The following is a 22,454-nucleotide window of genomic DNA, read 5'->3' as shown; positions in this document are numbered from 1 at the left end:
CTAATACAATACTGCGCAGGTGAAGCCCCAAAATGAAATGTTTTCATGATCTGGGATAGGCTTCCCTTTTGTAAGTGTGACCCAAGAGCCAGAAACATCTGGGTCCATGAGACACCTTCAAAATCTTTCATTTTCCTGGATAGGCCAGGTTTCAATGATTCTCATGTGCATATTATAAAAATATTAAGACTGCATATTAAATCTTCCTCTTTATTACAAACATATCAGGTAATTAAAAAGTTCTCTAAGGTTTTAGCCAGATTACGTTTTGTTAGTAAAATAGTGATGTAAATATGAAGAAAGGAAGACACATTCCTTCTACCTTCTACCATGATAGCCCATAACACATGGCGTCCCTCTTCCAGTGCTTTCCCTCGGAGTGTATGGGTGAGTGTGTGCGGGGGAGGGGGTGTGCCTGTGTGTGAGACAGGGTGGGGCAGGGAGGGTTCCACAGCTGGGCTCTTGTTCGGCCTGAGGTCCCCACAGTGGGCAGGCACTGCTACTCCTCTCCTGTCCCCTTCTGCATTTTCAGGGGCTACACATCATTTACTCAGCAGCACCACCTCCCGAACAACTGAGACATCTCCAATTCTTTGAGTCTCATCCTTAAAGTGAAGAGTACAATGTGCCGTAAATCTCTTGCTTTAGGACTGTTTCCTAAAAGCACAATTTCTGGAACACACTTTAGTCCCATTGTGGGAGTATTGGCTGCAGGGTCCTCTAGCTATACTCTCTTTCTTTCCGTGGAGCCTTGCTCGGGAAAGGAGGGTCCCCGGAGACTAGAGATAAACCCTGAAATCATGAGGAAGACAAGCCAGCACTGAGGCCATCAGACTACCTGGGCGGGACCCGTGGAGCAGGGAAGAGCCTGTCCATACCGCCCTCATGGATCCTCCCTCCACAAGCATCCTGCCCCCCCCTCCCCCCGCCCCGGTCCTGGAACACCCCTCATCCAGACCCCGTCCCGGGACACTCCCCAGCCACTCCAGCCCCTCCTGCTCTAGAACTCAGCTTCTAAGTAGAGCAACCAGGTCCTGCTTCCAGGCCAGCAGAGGGGCGTCGGCCGGGCCACACTTGTCTGCTTGCTCCGGGTCCATCCTTTTTTGGGCCCTCTCCTCGCAGGAAGGAACCAGCCTCTCATGGCAGCTCAGGTCAGTGAGTCACAGACATGACCTGAATGTGTTCATCCATATGTCCACTAGGTGGCAACAGCAAGAACTGCTTGAACCTCTGTGAACAGGAGGGACCTTTACTGAGGAGGCAAGAGAAGGCTAGCTGAGGACAAAGCAGGAACTGACACACACCCCCCCCACACACACACCCTGCACCATGGGGTGTACGTGACATTCCTCAGGCACTCCTGGCTGCCCTGAAGGACAAAGAAAGAGGTAATCTATAGACACCACAATCCTGCAAGACTTAAGTCTACCTCAGTTTTACGAATGTCTTTAGCAGTTTACAAGAATGAAGCATTTCTACCAATAACCTAGCTTCCGGAAGGAAAAGTAGATACAATGAAGTGTCCTTCTAATCTGCAACCTCCAGGAAGTTCCCAACCGTCTTAATGTTCATGCCTTGCTAGAGGGCAAAACCACCTTCCCTAGACAATGGCAAGGCCTCTGTACCTTGGGAGTCTTCTTTAACATATGCAAGTATTATCTCAACCTCCCTTTTTCCTTACCTTCCCCCAACCCCATAGTCTGTCATCAGCCACCCCTCACAAGCCGGGCAGCAGCTCTTTCTGCCACGGGTCCTGTCATAAACCACCAATTTTGCACCAAAGACGTCTCAAGAATTCTCTCCTGGTCGTCGGCTCCGGATTCCACCCCACTGAACCTCACCTATATTCCACAACCTCCTCATTTCCAAAGCACACTGGGTGCTCATGGAAGCTGCAGGATGGACAGAGCCTCAACCGGCGGCTTTGGCACTGGGCATAGCCCCTCCACACCCCTCAGGCTCCTCCAGCAGTGACACCCTGCCCCTGCCAGCCCCAATTCCCGAAAACCCTCCAGTTCAGTTGTTGTGAGAGCGGTGCCTACGCTTCCTGCTCGAGACCCAAGTGAGGAGAAGGGAGAGATCCCTCTCCTCGCACGAAGTCACTTGACGGGGAGTCCACTTGATCAGAAGCTCTCCGTCTGGGAGCCCTGCAAAGGACAGGAATGCTGTGACCCTCCGCCTTCCCCCAGGAGCTTTGGTGTGGGGAGCACCGCAGACGTCTACACAACTTGGCGCACAACAGCATCACACCTCCGCGCCTACAGATGCGGGCGGCCGTTTTCATTCTCACCCTCTCAAGAGGCGGGGAAAGCCCTCTGGGAACGCAAGGCACACAGAGCAACCAGCTGACCCTGAGCCCCACCGGGCCCCCCCCCCCCCCCCCCGGCAAGGGGCAGTGCATCCCCGTCCAGGCAAAAACACCTGCGAAACAGGGCACTAGGCCCCTGCCCCCTGAAAACGAGGTGAAAGAACAAGTGAACAGCAAGTTTACAGACCAAAGAGGACGGCCAAACTCCAGCACTAGGGGAAAATAGCACCTAGAGCTCGAGGCTTTTTCTCATGATTCATTTCTCTCTCCACTCAAAATTTTCCATTTCTTTTTTTTTTCTTTTTTCCCTTTCCAACTACTTTTTTTTTTATTTTAGCAACTCTTCCTTTTTCAATCTTTTCTTAACTTTCATTTTTTACATTGACATTTTATACATATATTCTTCATTTTTGGATTCCTTTCGCTATATTCAATTTGATTTCTGTATATATATGTACGTATATGTATATATACATATATATATATATATATATATATATATATATATATATATATATATACGTATATATACACATATATACACATATGAGTTTGGCTTTTTTTACAATTTTGGGATTTAGTGACTTCCAACACACAGACCAAAAGACACTCGGGACCAAGTGGCTCACCCTGTTTTGTCCACCCTGTGAGATCCTAATCTCTCTCTCCCTCATCCCTTCTTCTCTGGGAAAAGTGACTAGAGGGAGGGATTCACAGCAAAAGAAAGAGCCAGAGGTAACACTCTCTGCCACTGATCTAATGCATACGGTTTTTTTTTTTTTTTTAAGATTTTATTTATTTATTCGACAGAGATAGAGACAGACAGCGAGTGAGGGAACAAAAGCAGGGGGAGTGGGAGAGGAAGAAGCAGGCTCATAGCGGAGGAGCCTGATGTGGGGCTCGATCCCATAACGCCGGGATCACGCCCTGAGCCGAAGGCAGACGCTTAACCGCTGCGCCACCCAGGCGCCCCCTAATGCATACGGTTTTAAGTAAGATGTCAGAGCTGGAACTCAGGATGACAATTACCAAGTTGCTAGCTGGGCTTAAGAAAAGTATAAATGACACGAGAGACTCTCATAGTGCAGAAATGAAATCGAATCAGGCCCAAATTCAAAAGGCTCTACCTGAGATGCAATCTACATTGGATGTGGATGCTCTAACGGCTAGGGTCAATGAGGCAGAAGACAGAGTCAGTGACACCAAAGACAAGCTGATGGAAAGGAAGGAAGCTGAGGAAAAGAGAGAAAGCCAACGCATGGGCCATGGGTGGAGGAATCGAAAAATCAGTGATGCCACAAAAGGAAACAATATTTGAATTACTTCTGGCCCCGAGGGAGAAGACACAGAGGGACAGAAGATCTATCTGTGTAGATCGTAGCTGAGAACTTCCCTAATCTGGGAGGGAAATAGGCATTCAAGTCCAAGAGCTAGAGAGGACTCTTCCCCAAATCCATAAGAATAGAGGAACACCCTAACATATACTAGTCACGTTTGCAATTTCAGACAGAAAGAGAAAATCCTGAAAGCAGCTTGAGACAAGAGGGTCTTCACCGACAGGGGTAAGCACATTAGACTAGCCACATACCTATCCACAGAGACCTGGCACACCAGAAAGGGCTGGCGTGATCGAGTCAGGGTACTAAATGAGAAAAACATGCAGCCAAGAATACTTTATCCAGCAAGGAGTCATTCCGAATAGGAGCAGAGATAAAGAGCTTCCAGGACAGAAAGAAACTCAAAGGATTTGGCCGCTAAACCACCCTGCAAGAAATAGGAAGGGGGATCCTCTAAGTGAAGAGAGACTCCAAGAGTAACACAGACCAGAAAGAAACAGAGACCATCTACAGAATTAGGGACGTGACAGGTAATGCAATGGACTCATCTCCATCTGCTTTTTAGATTTTTCTTTATCATTGGTCTTAAGCAATTTTATTAGCATGTCGGTTGATAAGGAGGTTTTTTTTTTCATGATCCTTATGTTTGGGGGTTTTGTTGGCTGGATTCCTGAATTCTTGAATCTATGGGTGTAGAGGGTTCATACAATTCAGATAATAATCAGACATTACTTCTTCAAACATTTTTTTCTCTGTACCTCAGCCAATTTCTTATCTACCAGGCCACTTGAAATTGCTACAAAGCTCACACATACTCTAGTGTTTGTGTGCAGGGCGTGGTTTGCACCCTTCCTTTTCTCTGCTTTATTCTGGACAACTGCTATGATCATACATTCAAGTTCTCTCTCTCTCTCTCTCTCTTTTTGCTATTTAGTGTCTAACGTGGAAGAAAGCCCATCTACTACATTTTTCATCTTAGACGTGCTACTGTTCAGCTCCAGAAGTTGGGTTTTCCTTGTTTTCATATTTTCTATATCTCTGTTTCACTTCATCCTTTGTGTACATTCTTACGTATATAAAACCTCTTTCTAACAGTTGTTTGAATGTACGTGTGCAATACTTCCATCCTCTTTTTCATTTCTGGGTAGGTTTCTATTGTTTAATCTTTCTCCTCAGTATGAGGTGAACTTTTCTCCTTCTTTTCATCCTGGTAATCCTTTGTTGGAAGGCAGGTATTGTGAATTTTAATTGTTAGATATTAACTATTGCTTATATTTCTACACATACTCTTGAGGATTGTTCTGATGGTGAGGTTCCTGGAAAACTATTTTATCCTTCCAGACTAGCTTTCTAAAGGTTTGTTAGGTGGTATCACAATAGTCTTCAATGTATTTTGCTATTGTTCTGTTGGTATTCTGAGCTCTCTTTGCAATGTTCCATGAATTACGAGGTTTTCCACTCTGCCTGGGGCTGGTAGCACAGACTTTTCCTGGTTGTGTGTGAAGCCTAGTGACATTTTCCTCTCTGCTTCCCCTGGGCTATTATTTTCCCCACACCACATACGTTCCTCATACACGTGCCCTATTGAGGAATTCTATGAAAACTCAAAAGTGATCCTAGATGGCTTTCTGAGGTCCTCTTTCTCTGTGCAGCTCTCCTCAGTATTCTGTACTGTAAACCACAGCCATATTGACTTCTCCAAACTTCCATCTTGCTGTCTCCAACTCATGGAAATGGCTGAGCTTCGCCTGTATTCTTCATCCCTGACCCGTAGACTAGAAACTAAATCTCTTTAGGCAGTAAGTTAGGGAAATGCAGAGTCCCCCATGTTTGTTTTCCCTCTTGCACTAGTCACTTGCCTGCATTGCCTGGAAATATATCAAAAGTGTTCTTTTGCCAGGGCGCCTGAGTGGCTCAGTTGCTTAAGCCTCCGACTCGTGATCTGGACTCAGGTCATGAACTCAGGGTCTTGGGATCAAGACCAGCATTGGGCATCACACTCAGCACAGAGTCGGCTTGAGATTCTGTCTCCCCTCTCCTTCTATCCTCCCCACCCCCCACACTCTGTCTCTCAAACCAACACAGAAAATCTTTCCAATAAAATAAAATCAGTTACGTAAGAGACAGCCTCTGCAACAAGGGGAAGACCCCAGCAGGGTCCGTGCCTTGCCCAGAATCACAGACTGGTAAGAAGGCAGAACCAGGCCTGAACTCAGCTCTCCGACTGTCTCAAAGTTGGGGCCATGGCTGAACCTAGCTACTCACTGGGAGCTCTGGAAGAGGTTGTGTTTTGGAACTGGCTGTAGATCTGGAGATGGTATGGGGGTGAGAAGAAGCATCGACATCCCAGGCAGGAGGCATCCCAGCACGTACCTGTCTGAGGAGAAGCCCAGGCCAGGGCAACCCACTGACGGCACCCCTGCCCACATGACACCCAGAGGAAAGGAGGGATGGCTCATGACACACGACTGGCAGTGTCTAGGGGTAAGGGTGGGCTCAGCCCCTCTAAGCCAAGGCTCCAATACCTTCTGCAGGGTTTGCCTTGGAAATTAGAAAGCCTAAGACCTGGGAAAGCTATTTCCCATCCACCCCTAGGTGGGACTGTCATCTTCTGGGCCTGCACAATAGGAGTATTGGGGCACACACATGTGCACAGACACACACACAACACTAGGGACTGTGGGTGGGATCGGAGGAGCTACAGACTCAGAGAAGGTGAGAAAGGAAGAAAATGTGGTGGCAGGTATTCCCTACGTGCGACACCACTCCCCCGATTTCTTAGGTGGTATCCCACCTATGCCTGTGGACTTCTGCAAGAAGTACATGCTGGAATAATCCCTATCGCACAGGCAAGACACAGACCATCCCTGACAGGCACGACGGCTTCTCCGGGGTCCCAAACAGGGAAGATGGAGAGTTGTGTCAGAGCCCGGGGTGTTTCTAAGCTGGGGCCCTGGCTGCACCCAGACCTTCCCTGGGGCCTGTGGAGAGGGGTGTGTTGGTGTCACTGGGTACGCATGTGGCATGGCACGCAGAAAGGGGATGAGCAGTCGGCAGCCCAGAGCACTGTTTGTGTAGGTGCTAGTCCAGATGTGGACTCAGGGAGGGGATCCCAGGAAGTGAAGTCACTTTCCTGATAACCGACCCCAACAGAACGTGGAACCCCGGTCGCCAGGCACCCACATTCTAGTGCAGTCCCATATCAGGCTCACTTGGCCGGAGACATTCGATAGTGAAAGATGTTCTCTTGCTGCGTGCCCATTTTCCAGGGCTCTGGCTTCCAGAAACCCCGGGGTGAGGGACTCTTCACATGCTGCAGACACTGGCTCAACCCGCGCCCCCGACGCCTCAGGGCCTTTGCCAGGAGGTGCCGGAAGGTAATACCGAGCGACCTAGGCCAGGCCAGGCCACCTCTCCGAGCCATCCCTGGGCAGCCCCATTCCCCCAGTTTCAGGGAAAGAGGGGTATGTGGGGGAGGTCCCGCCCTGGGCTGGAGGAGGTTGCAGGGCGGTGGATACCCTGGGGATGCCTTCATGTTCACACCGATGCCACGGTGGGCAGGGTGGAAAGAGGATTCCTGAGGTGCCTCTCACCAGGGCCAGAGTGAATCCAAGGCCCTCGAGCTGTGTCACTTTTCTCTCCATGGTGGAGCTGCGTGCATCCTGGGGTGTGGTGTGTCTGCAAGGGAGTCCCCTGGGTCTGAGGATCAGCAAACGCAGCCAGACAGACCTCTGAGGCCTCCCGCCTGGCTGCGGGGCACTGTCTTTACAGAGCTCCACACAGGAGACAGGGCAGGAGCTGAACGATGGGATCCCCTGCCCCACCTCCTTGAAGGACAGGAAGGAGTCCCCTACTGCCAACAAAGTCCAGCGCTGGCTCAGGGTGAGTGGAGGTGCCGGAGGGACCCAGCGCCCAGGGCACCGATGCGGCACAAAGGGACCCAGATCCCAGAAACCAGCCTCTGGGCTCCTCGGGGCTCCCTCCTAGACTCCTGGTCCCATGTGAACCTGGATCCCCATCTCCTCCCCAAACCTGCCCTCAGGGCCCTGCCACGGCCTTGGCCCCGATGCACAGTCCCTATCCACATATCTGTACGAATATCAGAAAAGCGACCTTAAACCACCTCTCATCCCTTGCTCGAGATCCTGGTGAGCTGGGAGACTTTTCCCCAAAGAGGCATGGGGCTCATGGTACTATGCCTATTGCTCTGCCCTTTGGGTGTGAAGGAACACATCCAGGGTCCAGAGCAGGCACCTCCTTGTGCTGCACAACATTCCAGAAGGCCCATCAGTTACCGCAGCCACTGAGCCCTTCACAGATGCAGGATGTTCATGTGATTCCCTTCTGTTGCCAACTCGCAGTGCTGCACGGAACATCCTACGTGCCCTAAAACCCTGAGCACCCCCACCCATGAAACAGTCTCTGTGTTCTCAAGCCTGGGATACATCACAGAAATCACTAACGATGCCGTTAGTGCAGGGAGCGGCTGTCAATACTCAGCTAACGATCTGACCTGAGATACCAACGTCCATTCACACAGCCCCCACCTCACATCCTCGTATTGTTGCCATTCTCCTTTTTCCCTAAAAAGATTGCATGAGTTATTTTTTTGAGAGACAGACAGAGATAGAGACAGAGACAGAGACAGAGACAGAGACAGAGACAGAGCCGGGGGTTGGAGACACAGAGGGAGAGACAGGATCCTCAAGCAGACCCTGCCCTAAGTGCAAAGCCTGACGACGGACTCGATCTCAGGACGCGCGAATCATGACCTCAGCCGAAACCAAGAGGCGGACCCTGAACCCACGGAACCAGCCAGGCATCTTGCTCCTTGTGTCTACTGTGGGCCCTCCTGTCCCACCTCTTTGCCTATGTCACCGAGAGCCTGGGGGTTTGCTCTGGGCTCCAACCCCCAACCCTCCTGGTGACCGCAGTGAAGACCGCATGTCTCCCCTGTCCCACCTCAGGCTAGAAAGGCCTCAACCGTGAAGAGCAATGGGACCTGCGTGGTGCGGCCCCAACGGGCAGAGCTGCTGAGGAAGCGAGTAGAACACCTGCTGCCCGCCTTCCTAGACAGAGACCTGAGCTACATCTCCATGTTCCTGGCCACATACAGAGCTTATGCTACCACCCAGGAGGTGCTGGACCAGCTGTTGACAAGGTGAGCACCCTGCCCCTCCACAGCCCAGTGGGATTTGCCCACCTCCTGCTTGGGAGTCTGGGGAATACCACCCAACTTCCCGGAGCCTCAGTTGGCTCCTCGGACTGGGGCAGAGTTATTACAGGGACTCAGTGGGGTCCTGGAGGGTAAGGACACCTGGGTGCCTGGCCCTGTGGAAAGGCCCGCTACAGGGGCTGTGGTCGTGCTCGTGGACCATCGTCCTGCTCCCCACGAAGAAGCCTCTGCCTCAGCCCTCACCGTCACCACAGTCTTGAGCTGGGCTCTTTTCCCCTTGGAAAAGGACATCTGACACTCCATCTGGGCTCTGTGTCCTGGGTGAGACCAGAGCAGGCATGCCCGGGGATGAGCAGGGGGCCCCAGGCCCACTCAGCTCTCTGGGATGGGGCTGGTGGGGGCCCTTTCATTCATCAAGCATAAAGGATGGATGCCCTTCTAGGTGCATACCTGCAGACGCTTCCCTGGGCGCTGGCTGTGATCCCACACACACAGCAGACAGCACCCGGGAGCACCCCAGGGCTCCATTCTAGTCGGCAGTCAGACAGGGACACTAGGTATGATGAGAGGGAGGGTTCACAGGGCATTTCATGCGACCCCCCCCCACCCCTCTGGCCTCCTCTAGCTACGGATGCGTCCTCTCTTCCTGGGACGAGATCGGCGGAGCCCAGGAGCAGCAGGGCATGTGAGTGAGCTTTGGCTAATGCAGAGGGCCCTTCCTTCTTCGAGAGGGCAGCGAGGGGACTGTGATCTGGGGGCTGCTGGACCCTCATCCCACACATCTACAATTCCTGTGAGAGGGTCCAGGTCAGAGGGCTTCTTCTGCAGAAGAGGAAAGGGGTCCTGGAGAGCCCTGGGTGGGGTGTGGGCACTGTGGGAGAGCAGAGGGGGCTGGAGGGCAGCCTCAGCCCCTAACAGAGTCATTCCCCATCCCCGCCGCCTCCCAGCCCTGTCTCTACCCCAATCCTGGGACCCAGAACAAAGGGCATGGCTTCCACACATCTGGTGGAACATCCACACTGGGTGCTCAGCAGGAACTCAGGAGACCCAGGGAGGGCTCGGGGACTGGATGTCCCCCACCCAGTGGGAGATTAGTGTCCACGGAAGGACACCCTCTCCTGTCACCTACTGAACGAGGCAGCACGTAGGCACGGGAGGGGAAGTGGGAGGTATCGGGAGGGTCGTGGGAAGGCCGGGGATGGGACAGAGTCCCTTTGTTCCCTCCTCGGTTGGATAGTCACAGAGCACTAGTGTGCGCTGAGGGCAATGACCACGCCAGACACGCCACCCCTCCCTGCCCGCATGCAGTGGAAGTCACGCGGCAAGTGGGCAGGGAGACTGAGCAGGGCGTCCAGCTTCTGCCTGGAGGACAGAAATGGTCACACCAGGGGTCAAGGGCTCCCACTCACAGAGGCTTCTGGCCAGCCCCTCCTCAGTGACCAGGCCTGCCTCAGGCAGGACTGCCACATCACAGGTGGACATGGAGTAGGAATGGGCTCTGACAGCCAGGAGCCGGGGACCCAGGGGCCCAGGTTCCCACAGGGGTTCCCTGGGGCATCCGTGTGGGAGGTGCCCTGTCCTCTGACTCCTCTGTCCACCTGTCTGTCCCCAGGGCCATCTCCTCCATCCTGGGCATCTGGCTGGGCCACTACCCTGAAGATTTCTTCCAGCCCCCAGAATTTCCCTGCCTAAGGACACTACTGGCATACGTAGGCCTCCACGTGCCAGGCTCAGACCTGGAGCGACGTGCCTGGCTCCTTCTCTCTCGGCTGCAACACCTCGAGACCGCTGAGCTGGAGGCTGGGGGTGAGGAGGACTGGGGGTGACTGATGGAGGCCTGTGGAGGGGAGAGAGTGGGCCACACAGAGCAAGCCTCCACAGACTGCAGTGTGGCTGGGAGCAAGGAGTGGTCTCAGATCACTGTCCCCGTGGGCTACAGTTTGGGGAGACCACCCAGGGACGGGTTCTTAGACTCAGACAATATTGAGTGGTGGGCAAAGTTGCCTTCATTTGGAAGGGACATGGAAAGACAATCATGATGACCATACTTTCTCTTCTTGGAGCGACAGCAGCAGCCCCAGAGCGAGATCCGGAACTGCGCCGAAAGCTAGTCCCAGCTCCCACTGTGGTGCCTGCTGCAGCTTCAGAGCCTGAGCTGGAAAATCCCATCACTGCTGCTGGAGCTCAGCAACTCAAAAGAGCAGTGACGTCACCTGCCGTGTCGGGCCCAGTGCAGCTGGTGGTCAGAGCTCTGATCCACCGTGAGGACGTGCAAGAGTCACCTGCGCCTTTGGAAAGCCAGGAGCCTCAGCAGGCCCCAGCACCAGCCATGGAGGTCCCTGAAGAGCCCGTGATGACACCTCCCATTTCAGAGCCACGGCAGGATATACTCAGCGCTCTGACTCCCTGTCAGGAGCTTGAAGACCCACGTGCGCCTTTTGCAGCCCCGGCGCCCGCGCCCGCTGCAGCACTAGCTATGGAGGTCCCTGAAGGGCCCCTGATGCCACTTCCCATGTCAGACCCAGCGGAGGATATGCACAGAGCTCTGACTCCCTGTCAGCAGCTACAAGAGCCACTTGCACCTTTGGCAGCCCCGGAGTCCGAGCAGGCTCCAGCACCAGTTATCGGGGTTGCCGAAGGCCGCCGGCAACCACCTCTCTCAGTGGAGCAACCGGCCTCGGCCCCGGAGCAGCAGTTCCTGCTCGCTGAATCCCCAAAGGATGGCTTCCCCTCCCCTGTCATTCCAGTGTTTCTAATTTTTGCGTTGTTCATGCACCTATTTCATAGCTTAATATATTCTGGTCTATAAATAAAGGATAAATTGAGTTTTCATGGAATTTTACTCTGATCCTTTTAAATTGTACATCCAGGTGTCATTGGATACAGAGTGTTTCACAACCTTGTCCTTCTACAATATTTCCCTCCCAGAGACTCCCGTGCCACTCGTCAGATACTGCTCATTCCCTCAGCCCATCCCTGCAGCCACGGCTCCCCTCTCGTCTCCGCCTCTGTGAGTTACTTCTTCTGGGTTTTCATGTGTGTGGGATCAGACAGTGTGGCCTTTTTGTATCTAGCTACGTAACCTATGAGTGATTCATTTTTTTTTCAGGTTTTTTTCTCTTAAAAAACAAACAAACAAACAAACAAAAACAGAAACAGAAACAAAAAAACCATTTTACTACAAAGGAATATTCCTAATACAATACTGCGCAGGTGAAGCCCCAAAATGAAATGTTTTCATGATCTGGGATAGGCTTCCCTTTTGTAAGTGTGACCCAAGAGCCAGAAACATCTGGGTCCATGAGACACCTTCAAAATCTTTCATTTTCCTGGATAGGCCAGGTTTCAATGATTCTCATGTGCATATTATAAAAATATTAAGACTGCATATTAAATCTTCCTCTTTATTACAAACATATCAGGTAATTAAAAAGTTCTCTAAGGTTTTAGCCAGATTACGTTTTGTTAGTAAAATAGTGATGTAAATATGAAGAAAGGAAGACACATTCCTTCTACCTTCTACCATGATAGCCCATAACACATGGCGTCCCTCTTCCAGTGCTTTCCCTCGGAGTGTATGGGTGAGTGTGTGCGGGGGAGGGGGTGTGCCTGTGTGTGAGACAGGGTGGGGCAGGGAGGGTTCCACAGCTGGGCTCTTGTTCGGCCTGAGGTCCCCACAGTGGGCAGGCACTGCTACTCCTCTCCTGTCCCCTTCTGCATTTTCAGGGGCTACACATCATTTACTCAGCAGCACCACCTCCCGAACAACTGAGACATCTCCAATTCTTTGAGTCTCATCCTTAAAGTGAAGAGTACAATGTGCCGTAAATCTCTTTTGCTTTAGGACTGTTTCCTAAAAGCACAATTTCTGGAACACACTTTAGTCCCATTGTGGGAGTATTGGCTGCAGGGTCCTCTAGCTATACTCTCTTTCTTTCCGTGGAGCCTTGCTCGGGAAAGGAGGGTCCCCGGAGACTAGAGATGAACCCTGAAATCATGAGGAAGACAAGCCAGCACTGAGGCCATCAGACTACCTGGGCGGGACCCGTGGAGCAGGGAAGAGCCTGTCCATACCGCCCTCATGGATCCTCCCTCCACAAGCATCCTGCCCCCCCCTCCCCCCGCCCCGGTCCTGGAACACCCCTCATCCAGACCCCGTCCCGGGACACTCCCCAGCCACTCCAGCCCCTCCTGCTCTAGAACTCAGCTTCTAAGTAGAGCAACCAGGTCCTGCTTCCAGGCCAGCAGAGGGGCGTCGGCCGGGCCACACTTGTCTGCTTGCTCCGGGTCCATCCTTTTTTGGGCCCTCTCCTCGCAGGAAGGAACCAGCCTCTCATGGCAGCTCAGGTCAGTGAGTCACAGACATGACCTGAATGTGTTCATCCATATGTCCACTAGGTGGCAACAGCAAGAACTGCTTGAACCTCTGTGAACAGGAGGGACCTTTACTGAGGAGGCAAGAGAAGGCTAGCTGAGGACAAAGCAGGAACTGACACACACCCCCCCCACACACACACCCTGCACCATGGGGTGTACGTGACATTCCTCAGGCACTCCTGGCTGCCCTGAAGGACAAAGAAACAGGTAACCTATAGACACCACAATCCTGCCAAACTCAAGTCTCCCTCAGTTTTACAAATGTGTTTAGCAGTTTACAAGAATGAAGCATTTCTACCAATAACCTAGCTTCCGGAAGGAAAAGTAGATACGATGAAGTGTCCTTCTAATCTGCAGCCTCCAGGAAGTTCCCAACCGTCTTAATGTTCGTGCCTTGCTAGAGGGCAAAACCACCTTCCCTAGACAATGGCAAGGCCTCTGTACCTTGGGAGTCTTCTTTAACTTATGCAAGTATTATCTCAACCTCCCTTTTTCCTTACCTCCCCCAACCCCATGGTATATAATCAGCCACCCCTCACAACCCTGGTGCAGCAGCTCTTTCTGCCCCCGGGTCCCGTCCCCGTGCTTTAATATACCACCAATTTTGCATGAAAGACACCCCACGAATTCTTTCTTGGTCGTCGGCTCCGGACTCCACCCCACTGAACCTCACCAGTATTCCAAAACCTCATCACCTACGGAACCAGAAATGTCGTCCACATTATTTACCTGTTTGGGATAAAACACCATCACATATAAAATGAGAGGAAACTTAAAACTTCGGCTCTTACCCTGTGAGTGACTTCTGACATACTTCCAACTGTTCGTGCAAATGAGGTAATAGTTGCCCCATGGTTTCATCTCCAACACAGCAACTGATCACATTGGGGTTCTCGTGAGCTCGCTGCATTATTTTTATCCATGACTTGTCAATATTCTGAAACCGCTTTGCTTCCTAAAAACAAACTCCTAGTCAGTAAAAATTAGCATTTGAATAAAGCAAAGTCTTCATTTTGGAATTTCCTAGAGTTCCTCAGACCCGCTGCTGTTAGTTGTGTTAGTTCTCAGTCTACATAATTTAGAGGAGCAATTTTTTTTCATCTGAATTAATTCTGGACAACAAAAACCCGAAGTCGTAAAACTGCTTATCGAAATACTGCTTTATCACAATGGGGCTTATTGCTTATTTGTTTTCTCACACTTAAATACATTTTTCAAAATGCCACACGATTGATTTGCAAAGCTATCAACTTAAAGCTCAAATCTAGTCTTTCAGCACCCCAGGTGTTTGGTTTGATGAGCAAACTGAAGAAGCATAAAAATAATTTGATCTCAAGATCTCTGAATAATTACAGCTGAAAAATACCCCAGGAAAAAGAAAAAAAAACCGAAAGAGTAAAACCCCCAAACAAAACTGCATTTATATTTTTGCAAATGAAATTTCTCTGTTTACTATGGATGATATTAAGCTTTGCATGCAATTGCAAAAATACCTCTAGAAATGGCATAATCTTTCCTCTTTTAAAACTTTTAAGAGTATTTTTTTAAAAACAATGCAACTTTCTGATTGAAAAAGAAAAGAATTATGTGTAAAAATTGTGTTACAAAGGGAAATGAGCCATTTTTAAGATCCTTTTATCCTTGATTTTTAATTTATTTAGATCCTGTATTTATAGAAATTCAGAAAGAGCAGGCTTAATTTGATAAGAGGGACCTTACCGTCATAGAATAAAGCCATTAGTAAGTTTATTTATTTAAAAGACCCAAATAAAGCTGTTTTAAAGATTTTTGTTAAGGGCTTCTTAAAGCTGTTTCTTTGCCCCATGGTATATATGTCTGATCTGTTACTGGTCAATTTACTAATAGTTCTTTTGAGCTTACACAATTCAGATTAATTTTAATTCTACTCTTAGAGGAAGGTTATAAGGTTACCTCTTAGAAGAGGTGAATGACTATAATTTAATAGTACCATATTTGAATGTACCTCACATCCTCAGACAACCTGGAGATTTGAAAATATATGAGTTTCTTCTTTCTACTAATGTTAATTAAGAAATCAGGACATTTTAAAAATTTATTTTGCAAAGGGGCTGGATAGTAAATATTTTAGTCTTTGCAGGCCATATGGTCTCTGTTAAAACTACTGAACTTTGCTGTTGCAATGCTAAGCAGCCATAGAACATAAATGAATAGATATGGCTGTGTTTTAATAAAACTTACTTACAAAAACAGGTGCGTGGGCCAGAGATTGCCAACCCTGGTTTAAATAGTCAAGATACAGGTATATGTCTTTGTAAAGACTTCTACAGAGACATATAGACAACACACATCAAACTGTACTATCAGCAGTTACAAAAACCATACTTACCTGAGGTAGCTGTTTGGCAATATCTCCACCTACGAAGACAGCTTCAAGATAAACCCAAAGGTTCTGGACTACTAGCCACTCTTCAATTATATCTGAGGAAGTGGACAATTTGTACACCCAATTCTGAATAGTTTTTTTAAATGGAGCATTATATCTAAAAAGTAAAAATGGGAAAATATTATATTTTTAGGATGATGCAGAAAATAATACAGCCTAACAAAGTAAATTAAAGGAGACATAGTCCTTTGGAATTGAACGTTTTTTTTCCTAAAAGGCAGTTCCTTATCAGTTTCACACAGCTAATGAGATATTTGCTTTTCTAGGAGTGAAACGCCTATCATTATAGCGATTTTACTTGTTTCTGCAAATCAGTCACAGACCAGGAAGATGGGCCAAGTTTTGTGACATGGAGGTCCCGCAAAGGAATTGTGCTGGTTGTCTCTGGGAGGAAAGGGAAGACAAGGACTACGGTGTTTTTACAGGACTTCTGTGAGCCAAATCCAAGGGAGCACTGTCTGCAAGAATAACACACGGGGCACTGCTCCTGATCTGTGAAACTATTTCGGCAAGGCCAATGTCAAGACTGAGGGTTGATGTCCATCTACAGATGTGCTCTTCTCACCCACAGACTGCTAATTCCACCAGGCACTGTGCCTAGATTCTACAGTGTTAAAGATCGAGAATAGCTGCCCCCAAATAGCATGCTTCCTGTTTTCTCAACATCAGGGCTAGCGGCAGAGTTCATGAGAATTTGAGGTGTCCAGAAACCTGGGCAGAGCCAAGAAAGACAAGACATACAGGCGATGTCATGCAAGAAGTGATGGGAAGATCCCGGGAAAGGACCCAATTACCTATAGTTGGCTTAAGAAGCTGACGATTTGTGGTAATGACAAGTAGTTTCGATGTGGTGTAGTGACATTGCTGGTGAGTGGCACTTACTGACAAGGTTCTTCAAACTTTTCTTGATCCAGGGCGGGGTGACTTGAAGGTGCTCACATACAGAAGGGGGTTCTTCTGGGTATAGTCTGATGCCTGAATGCAACCCATAGCTTCTCTAGAAGCCCATGCTATACATGGAGGTATAAAGGGAGTTATATAAAAATTGCCCCAAGGAGATAGGTGAGCTATTCAGGCAGTAGGAGGCATTTGACTCAACACCCAGTTTATACTGTGCATCTGGCCATCACCCTAGAGCCAGAAGAAGTCAATATACTACAAGCATCTTTAAAATTAAGACATGCACACTAAGATGGTATGGATGGACACTTTCAGGGGATTGAAGCACCTAGATATTTGAGGCCAAAAATGGTCCTGCATGGAGAAAAAAAAAGAGTCATCTTTGATGGTGTATAACTTCCCAACATGAAAAAGGGAGACTTGAAATAAGATCTGGCATAGCCAGTTTCTGTCCTTTGGTCATTGCCCAACTTTGCATGGTGGAACCTGTCATGACTGATAGGCACTCCTATAGATCAATTGGGAATCCACTTGCAAAGTGTCACCATCCAGGCACTATCTGGAGTCAAGTCTCACCCATGGGGATATACAATTTCCTCCTGAAGTCACATCCAGGTAGCCCTAGAGACCCAGCAGGCACCGCCTCAGCATTGAGTTTGCTAGTACTATAAATAAGTATTATACTAATCAGGCTAAATCCAAGTTAAGTATGAAACTAGGAAAGCCTTCAAATCCCGAGTTCTTTGGCTACAGGCACTGTTCAGGTGAATCCACAGCCTTTCTTCAAGAGGTCATCATTCAGGAAATCAGCATGGCAAATTTTGCTATGAACCGTGGAAACAGTATCCCATAAAGTCTAAGAATCACTGACTATCCAAAGGTCACCTTTGCCAGGATTATTCAGATTCTCTGAAAGCAGATGTACCTAGGATCTTAACCCCAGCAAGTCAACCCAGAACTCCCAGAACTAGGAGCTTTGAAATTAGTACATTATCCAAATGCAAGACTGCTTTTGGGACCAGAGGTCATGTAGGATATGATTCATTGATCAGTGATTCCAACCTGGACAAGGGATATTAGAATTCCCATGTACCCCAGACATTGATTCTGCTAATGATGAGGTTGTGATATATTTCTTAGATGTGTTAAAGTGAAGAATGGTTGAGAATTACTGCATAGTCAGCTAGGGGATTAGAGGTTGCTAATGCCCAGATTAAGAGCTGACAGTATACTTAATCTGAGTCCCATTTCCAAAAGCTGCACTCAAGGTCACAGTCACCTTCAGCTGGTTCAGTAATCCAATGGTGGACAGGCTGTCTCACTTAGGACACAGTAAACCCAGCACACAGATAGCCACTTTTCCCCATAAAAAATGCACGAAGTGTTTACGTAACAAGCCCCTAACTTTTCCTGGGTCATTGGGTGAATACTTGAGCAGGGTTAGCCAAGAAGGGCAAAGATGACAAACTGGAAAAACCAAAGAGTAAGAAAATGAAATGAATAGGTCCTCTCAGTGGGGAACCAAGATGTTTGAGAGGTAAGCTGCCAATATGGAGGGGAGTAATTATTATGGAAAAACAATAAGAAGAGATGAGTACCATAAAGAAGAGACAGAGGCCATGATTGTTAGGGAAAACAGGTAGCTCGTTTAAGGACAGACAAGAATGAGCTCTTGAGGTCAGAATCTTGTGTTACCTCACAGCTGCAAAACTGGGCTTTCACCCAGTATTTTATAACCCTAAAAACCAAATGAAGACCTTCCCCCCAAAGTATAAAATTACCTGTTGCTCAGTAAGGAACCTAAGACCATTAAACTATCCTCCATCAAGGTGATAATTTCTCCTGACTCAGTTCCTTTGAGAAGAAGCTCTCCCTTTCCCTTAAATGCTGCAAAACTCAAGTTCTGGTTGGTCCAATTTTCAATCACCTGAGTCAGCTTAGCTTCAATATCCTTCTCCTTAATGGCAGATATGCAAATATCCTTCAGAGGGAGATCAAAGAATATGTCATGACATTTTCAATTACAAATTGTCTTCGAAAATCATAGAATCTTCAAGCTTGAACCTACAAGTCATTTAGTCATTTTGTGGCCAAGGAAACCAAGGCTTGTGATCATTGTGTTGCAAGTTCAAACCAGAACCTTCTGACCATCTGACTACTAGTTCTTCTACGGTACCATATACATGCAATAATAGAACTTAAATCTTCATGTTTCTTGATTACATTTATAATTGGAGTTTTTTGGCCAAAATGGAGATAATCACAGCTGCTGTATCTCAGCAGGTTGTTATGAGAAACAAGGGAGAATACATGGGGGTGGGGGGTCCTTCGAACTCTTCAATGTAACATAGAATCATTATTGTATTCTAGCCTGTTCTGGCCCTAATATGAATATCTCATTGGCTTAAAAGTCATTCTATTTTTTTTTTCTTATAGGTTTTCCTGTTTTTCTGAGAGTCCTTGATATTAAAGCCTCACAAGGGAAAATAAAAGTAACATATTTTCACTACCATGCCTCTGTTTGTTTTCGTACTTTGAATCACAGATCTCAGAGATGGGAAGGAATTGAAAGGTGTAAGGTATTTCCACAAATAATCATAATACAAAGTAGCATGTAATAAATGTCCTTAGAGTGGTATGACTTGTTGTGAGTTCTGAAGAGGGGGAAAGGACTTCTGCCTGCAGTCAGGAGGGAAGGCCTGATTGAGGAAGGAGCATCTGAGACTGAGTGGGATTCCAGTGGGTGTGGGGGCAGGCAATCTACAGTGAGGGGAAAGAGATCCTTTAGAGGCAGTAAGTCCAGGGACAGGAGGAATCCAGCTTGGCTAACAGCAGGACATGCAGAGCAGAGCAAACAGGATACACTGGCATGCACAGCACTAAAAATCTGTTTTGGGTATAAATCATAACTGAACCCTAGAATTCCTTGGAACTATAAAATATAGTTTTCAAAGCATAGCTTATAAATGGTTATATTCTCTTTCTTTTTAAGATTTTATTTATTTATTTGACAGAGAGAGACAGACAGCGAGAGAGGGAACATAAGCAGGGGGAGTGGGAGAGGAAGAAGCAGGCTCCCAGAGGAGGAGCCTGATGTGGGGCTCGATCCCAGAACGCCGGGATCACGCCCTGAGCCAAAGGCAGATGCTTAATGACTGTGCCACCCAGGCACCCCCCCTAAATGATTATATTCTTAAGTGTAAAACCTACTTAAAAGAATGAGATGGGCACCAAAGTTCTTTTTCAATTCTTCATTTCCTTTATTTCCTTCCTTCAAGTATACGAATGACATTTATAAATAGGACAACATTATTTGTCCTATTTATAACAAAACAAAATTTCTGGTGTACATGTGTTGTTAAGAAGGGGAGAAGGAGATGGGGCACCTGGGTGGTTCAGTGGGTTAAGCATCTGCCTTTGGCTCAGGTTGTGATCCCAGGATCCTGGGATCAAGCCCTGAGTCAGGCTCCCTGCTCAGTGGGAAGCGTGCTTCTCCCACTCCTTCTGCCTCTCTCACCCACGCCCCCACTTGTGCTCTCTGCTCTCTCTCTCTCTCAAATAAACAAATAAATAAATAAATAAATAAATAAAATCTTTAATAAGAAAAAAAAAAGAAGTGGAAAAGAACAGGCAGAACACTCAAAATCATATATATGAGAGACTTCCAGTCACATGGTACAGTTCCTCACCTTCAAAATCATAGAATAATAGGTAAAATGCAGGGAAAGTAGAAAACATAACCAGCCTTAAAAACCAAAAATCCCCGTGAACTGGAAGTGGAAAAGCTACACAAAGCAGTGGGTGGAGATGAAGCCCAGGCCTGAGGGCTCTGGTGGTGCGGGAGGGGGCGGGGGAGCAGGGGGGAATGTGGTAAGCCCTTATAAACAGTTTGCATAGACATATATGGCTATACCCAGTGTCTAGCACAGAGGCAACCCACTGAAAACTGCCCAGCCTCTCTGTGAAAAAGGCCTATTTGCTTATCTTAGAGCTTCTGCCTGAGGGGCAGGTATCTAATTTAACACACAACTAGGGGCCTACTGAAATACTCTCTGAAGACAGAGGCTGGTGGGCACCACTGTTGCACTGTCCCTCTGCCTCACTCCAGGTCACCGATATCTCCCAGAAAGTACCTTATGCACATGTCTGGCGCTCTGGTTTTTGGTAGCTGCCACCCAGGAGACATCTCTTGATCACCTGATTCTGATGGTAAATGAGGTTTGCCACAGGACTATAATAAATGGGGGGGGGGAGTTCTTAATGAGCTACCTACCCCCAGGGCTGAGACATCAGACTGAAATGCCTGGTTTCTTACTGTGAAAGAGGCCTGTTGCTTTATCTTCACAGCTCTGGCCTGAGAAGCAGGCTTCTAATTAAACATACATCCAAGGGTCAACTGTAATCCTCTCCAGAGACTTTGATGGGTGACTGCTATCTTCAGACTCATGCCGTGCTCCCAAATGCTGGCATCTCCAACAAAGGAGCTCATGTAAACAACTGGCACCCCAGCATTTGTGGCGGTCACCCAAAAGGCACATCCCTTGATAGCATGACTCTGGTGACCAGTGGGGCTTGTGTTCATGGGCTCAATAGAACAGTAGCAAACAAAGAAAGTTCTTAACTGGCTATCATTCCAGGGTTCAGTGCAAAGAGAACAGACATAAATGCCCATCTCCTATTGTTCCCTTAAAAGAGGCATATTGCATACTTCATTTTTTTAAATATTTTATTTATTTGAGAGAGAGAGCACGAGAGAGGGAGGGTCGGGGGGAAGCAGACTCCCCACGAAGCAGAGAGCCTGATGCAGGGCTCAATCCTGGGACTCCAGGATCATGACCTGAGCCAAAGGCAGTCGCTTAACCAACTGAGCCACCCATGTGCCCCGTATTGTATACTTTAAAAGTTGCTGCCTAAGGATATAGCTTCCAATCAGCCTAAATCCAGGTACTGACTGAGATCCTCCACTTTGGGGCCTGACAGGTCTTGTTACATCTTCAGTTAGTGGGAGCACCTAAAGATAAAGTAGACTATTGGGACAAACACAAAGGTTTAAGAGACAACCAAGAGCTGGGGTGCCTGGGTGGCACAGCGGTTAAGTGTCTGCCTTCGGCTCAGGGCGTGATCCCGGCGTTCTGGGGATCTGTCTATGAGCCCCACATCAGGCTCCTCCGCTATGAGCCTGCTTCTTCCTCTCCCACTCCCCTGCTTGTGTTCCCTCTCTCACTGGCTGTCTCTATCTCTGTCAAATAAATAAATAAAATCTTAAAAAAAAAAAAAAGAGAGAGAGAGAGACAACCAAGAGCTAGGGCAGGCTTGAAGGACAAGCTTCATCTCCTATACAAGGCCACTCCTTCATGACTGGGAGAGGTTGCTGTTTTATATAATGCATAAACACTAACACAGGGAGGAAAGTAAAATGAAGAAACAGGAATATGGTCTAAATAAAACAAGTTACAACCTCAGAAAAAGACTTTAATGAAACAGAGATGAGTGATTTGCCAGAGAAGAACTCAAAATAATGGTCATAAAAAAACCCACCAGGTTCAGGAGAACAATGCATGAACAAAGGGAGAATTTCAACAATGAGAAAGAAAATATTTAAAAGTACCAAATAGAAGTCATGGAGCTGAAGAATACAATCACAGAACTGAAAAGCGCAATAAAGGGGTTAAATAGCAGACTAGGTAAAGCACAAGAAAGGATCATGAACTTGAAGACAGGGCAGCAGACCTTACCCAACCAGAGCAAAAAGAAAAAAAGAATGAAAAATGTGAAAACAACTTAAGGGACTTCCAGAACATGTAGGCCAACATTCGTGTTATAGAAGTCCCAGAAAGAGAAGAGGGCAGAAAACTTATTTGAAGAAATAATGGCTGAAAACTTCCCTAAACTGGGGGAAGAAACAGACATCCAGATCTAGGAAGCCCAGAG

General features: G+C 48.0%; 1 protein-coding gene across 1 annotated transcript in view; it reads right to left on the bottom strand.

Annotated features, from left to right (window-relative positions):
* DNAH8 (dynein axonemal heavy chain 8) overlaps window positions 1–22,454 on the bottom strand; it is a 377,771-nt gene that overhangs the window by 219,587 nt on the left and 135,730 nt on the right. The window contains exons 35-37 of the mRNA XM_045786311.2: window positions 18,305–18,504; window positions 15,567–15,720; window positions 13,990–14,153 (exon numbers count right to left, since the gene is read on the bottom strand). Of these exons, the coding sequence (XP_045642267.2) occupies window positions 13,990–14,153; window positions 15,567–15,720; window positions 18,305–18,504 (518 nt within the window). The remainder of the gene's footprint in view (window positions 1–13,989; window positions 14,154–15,566; window positions 15,721–18,304; window positions 18,505–22,454) is intronic.

Source organism: Ursus americanus, chromosome 32 (genome assembly GCF_024610735.1).
Source record: "Ursus americanus isolate L20-20 chromosome 32, mUrsAme1.1.p, whole genome shotgun sequence".
In the NCBI taxonomy this organism is placed as follows: Eukaryota; Metazoa; Chordata; class Mammalia; order Carnivora; family Ursidae; genus Ursus; species Ursus americanus.
The sequence above is the reverse complement of the archived record's forward strand: the minus strand, read 5'-3'. Positions and strand labels throughout refer to the sequence as shown.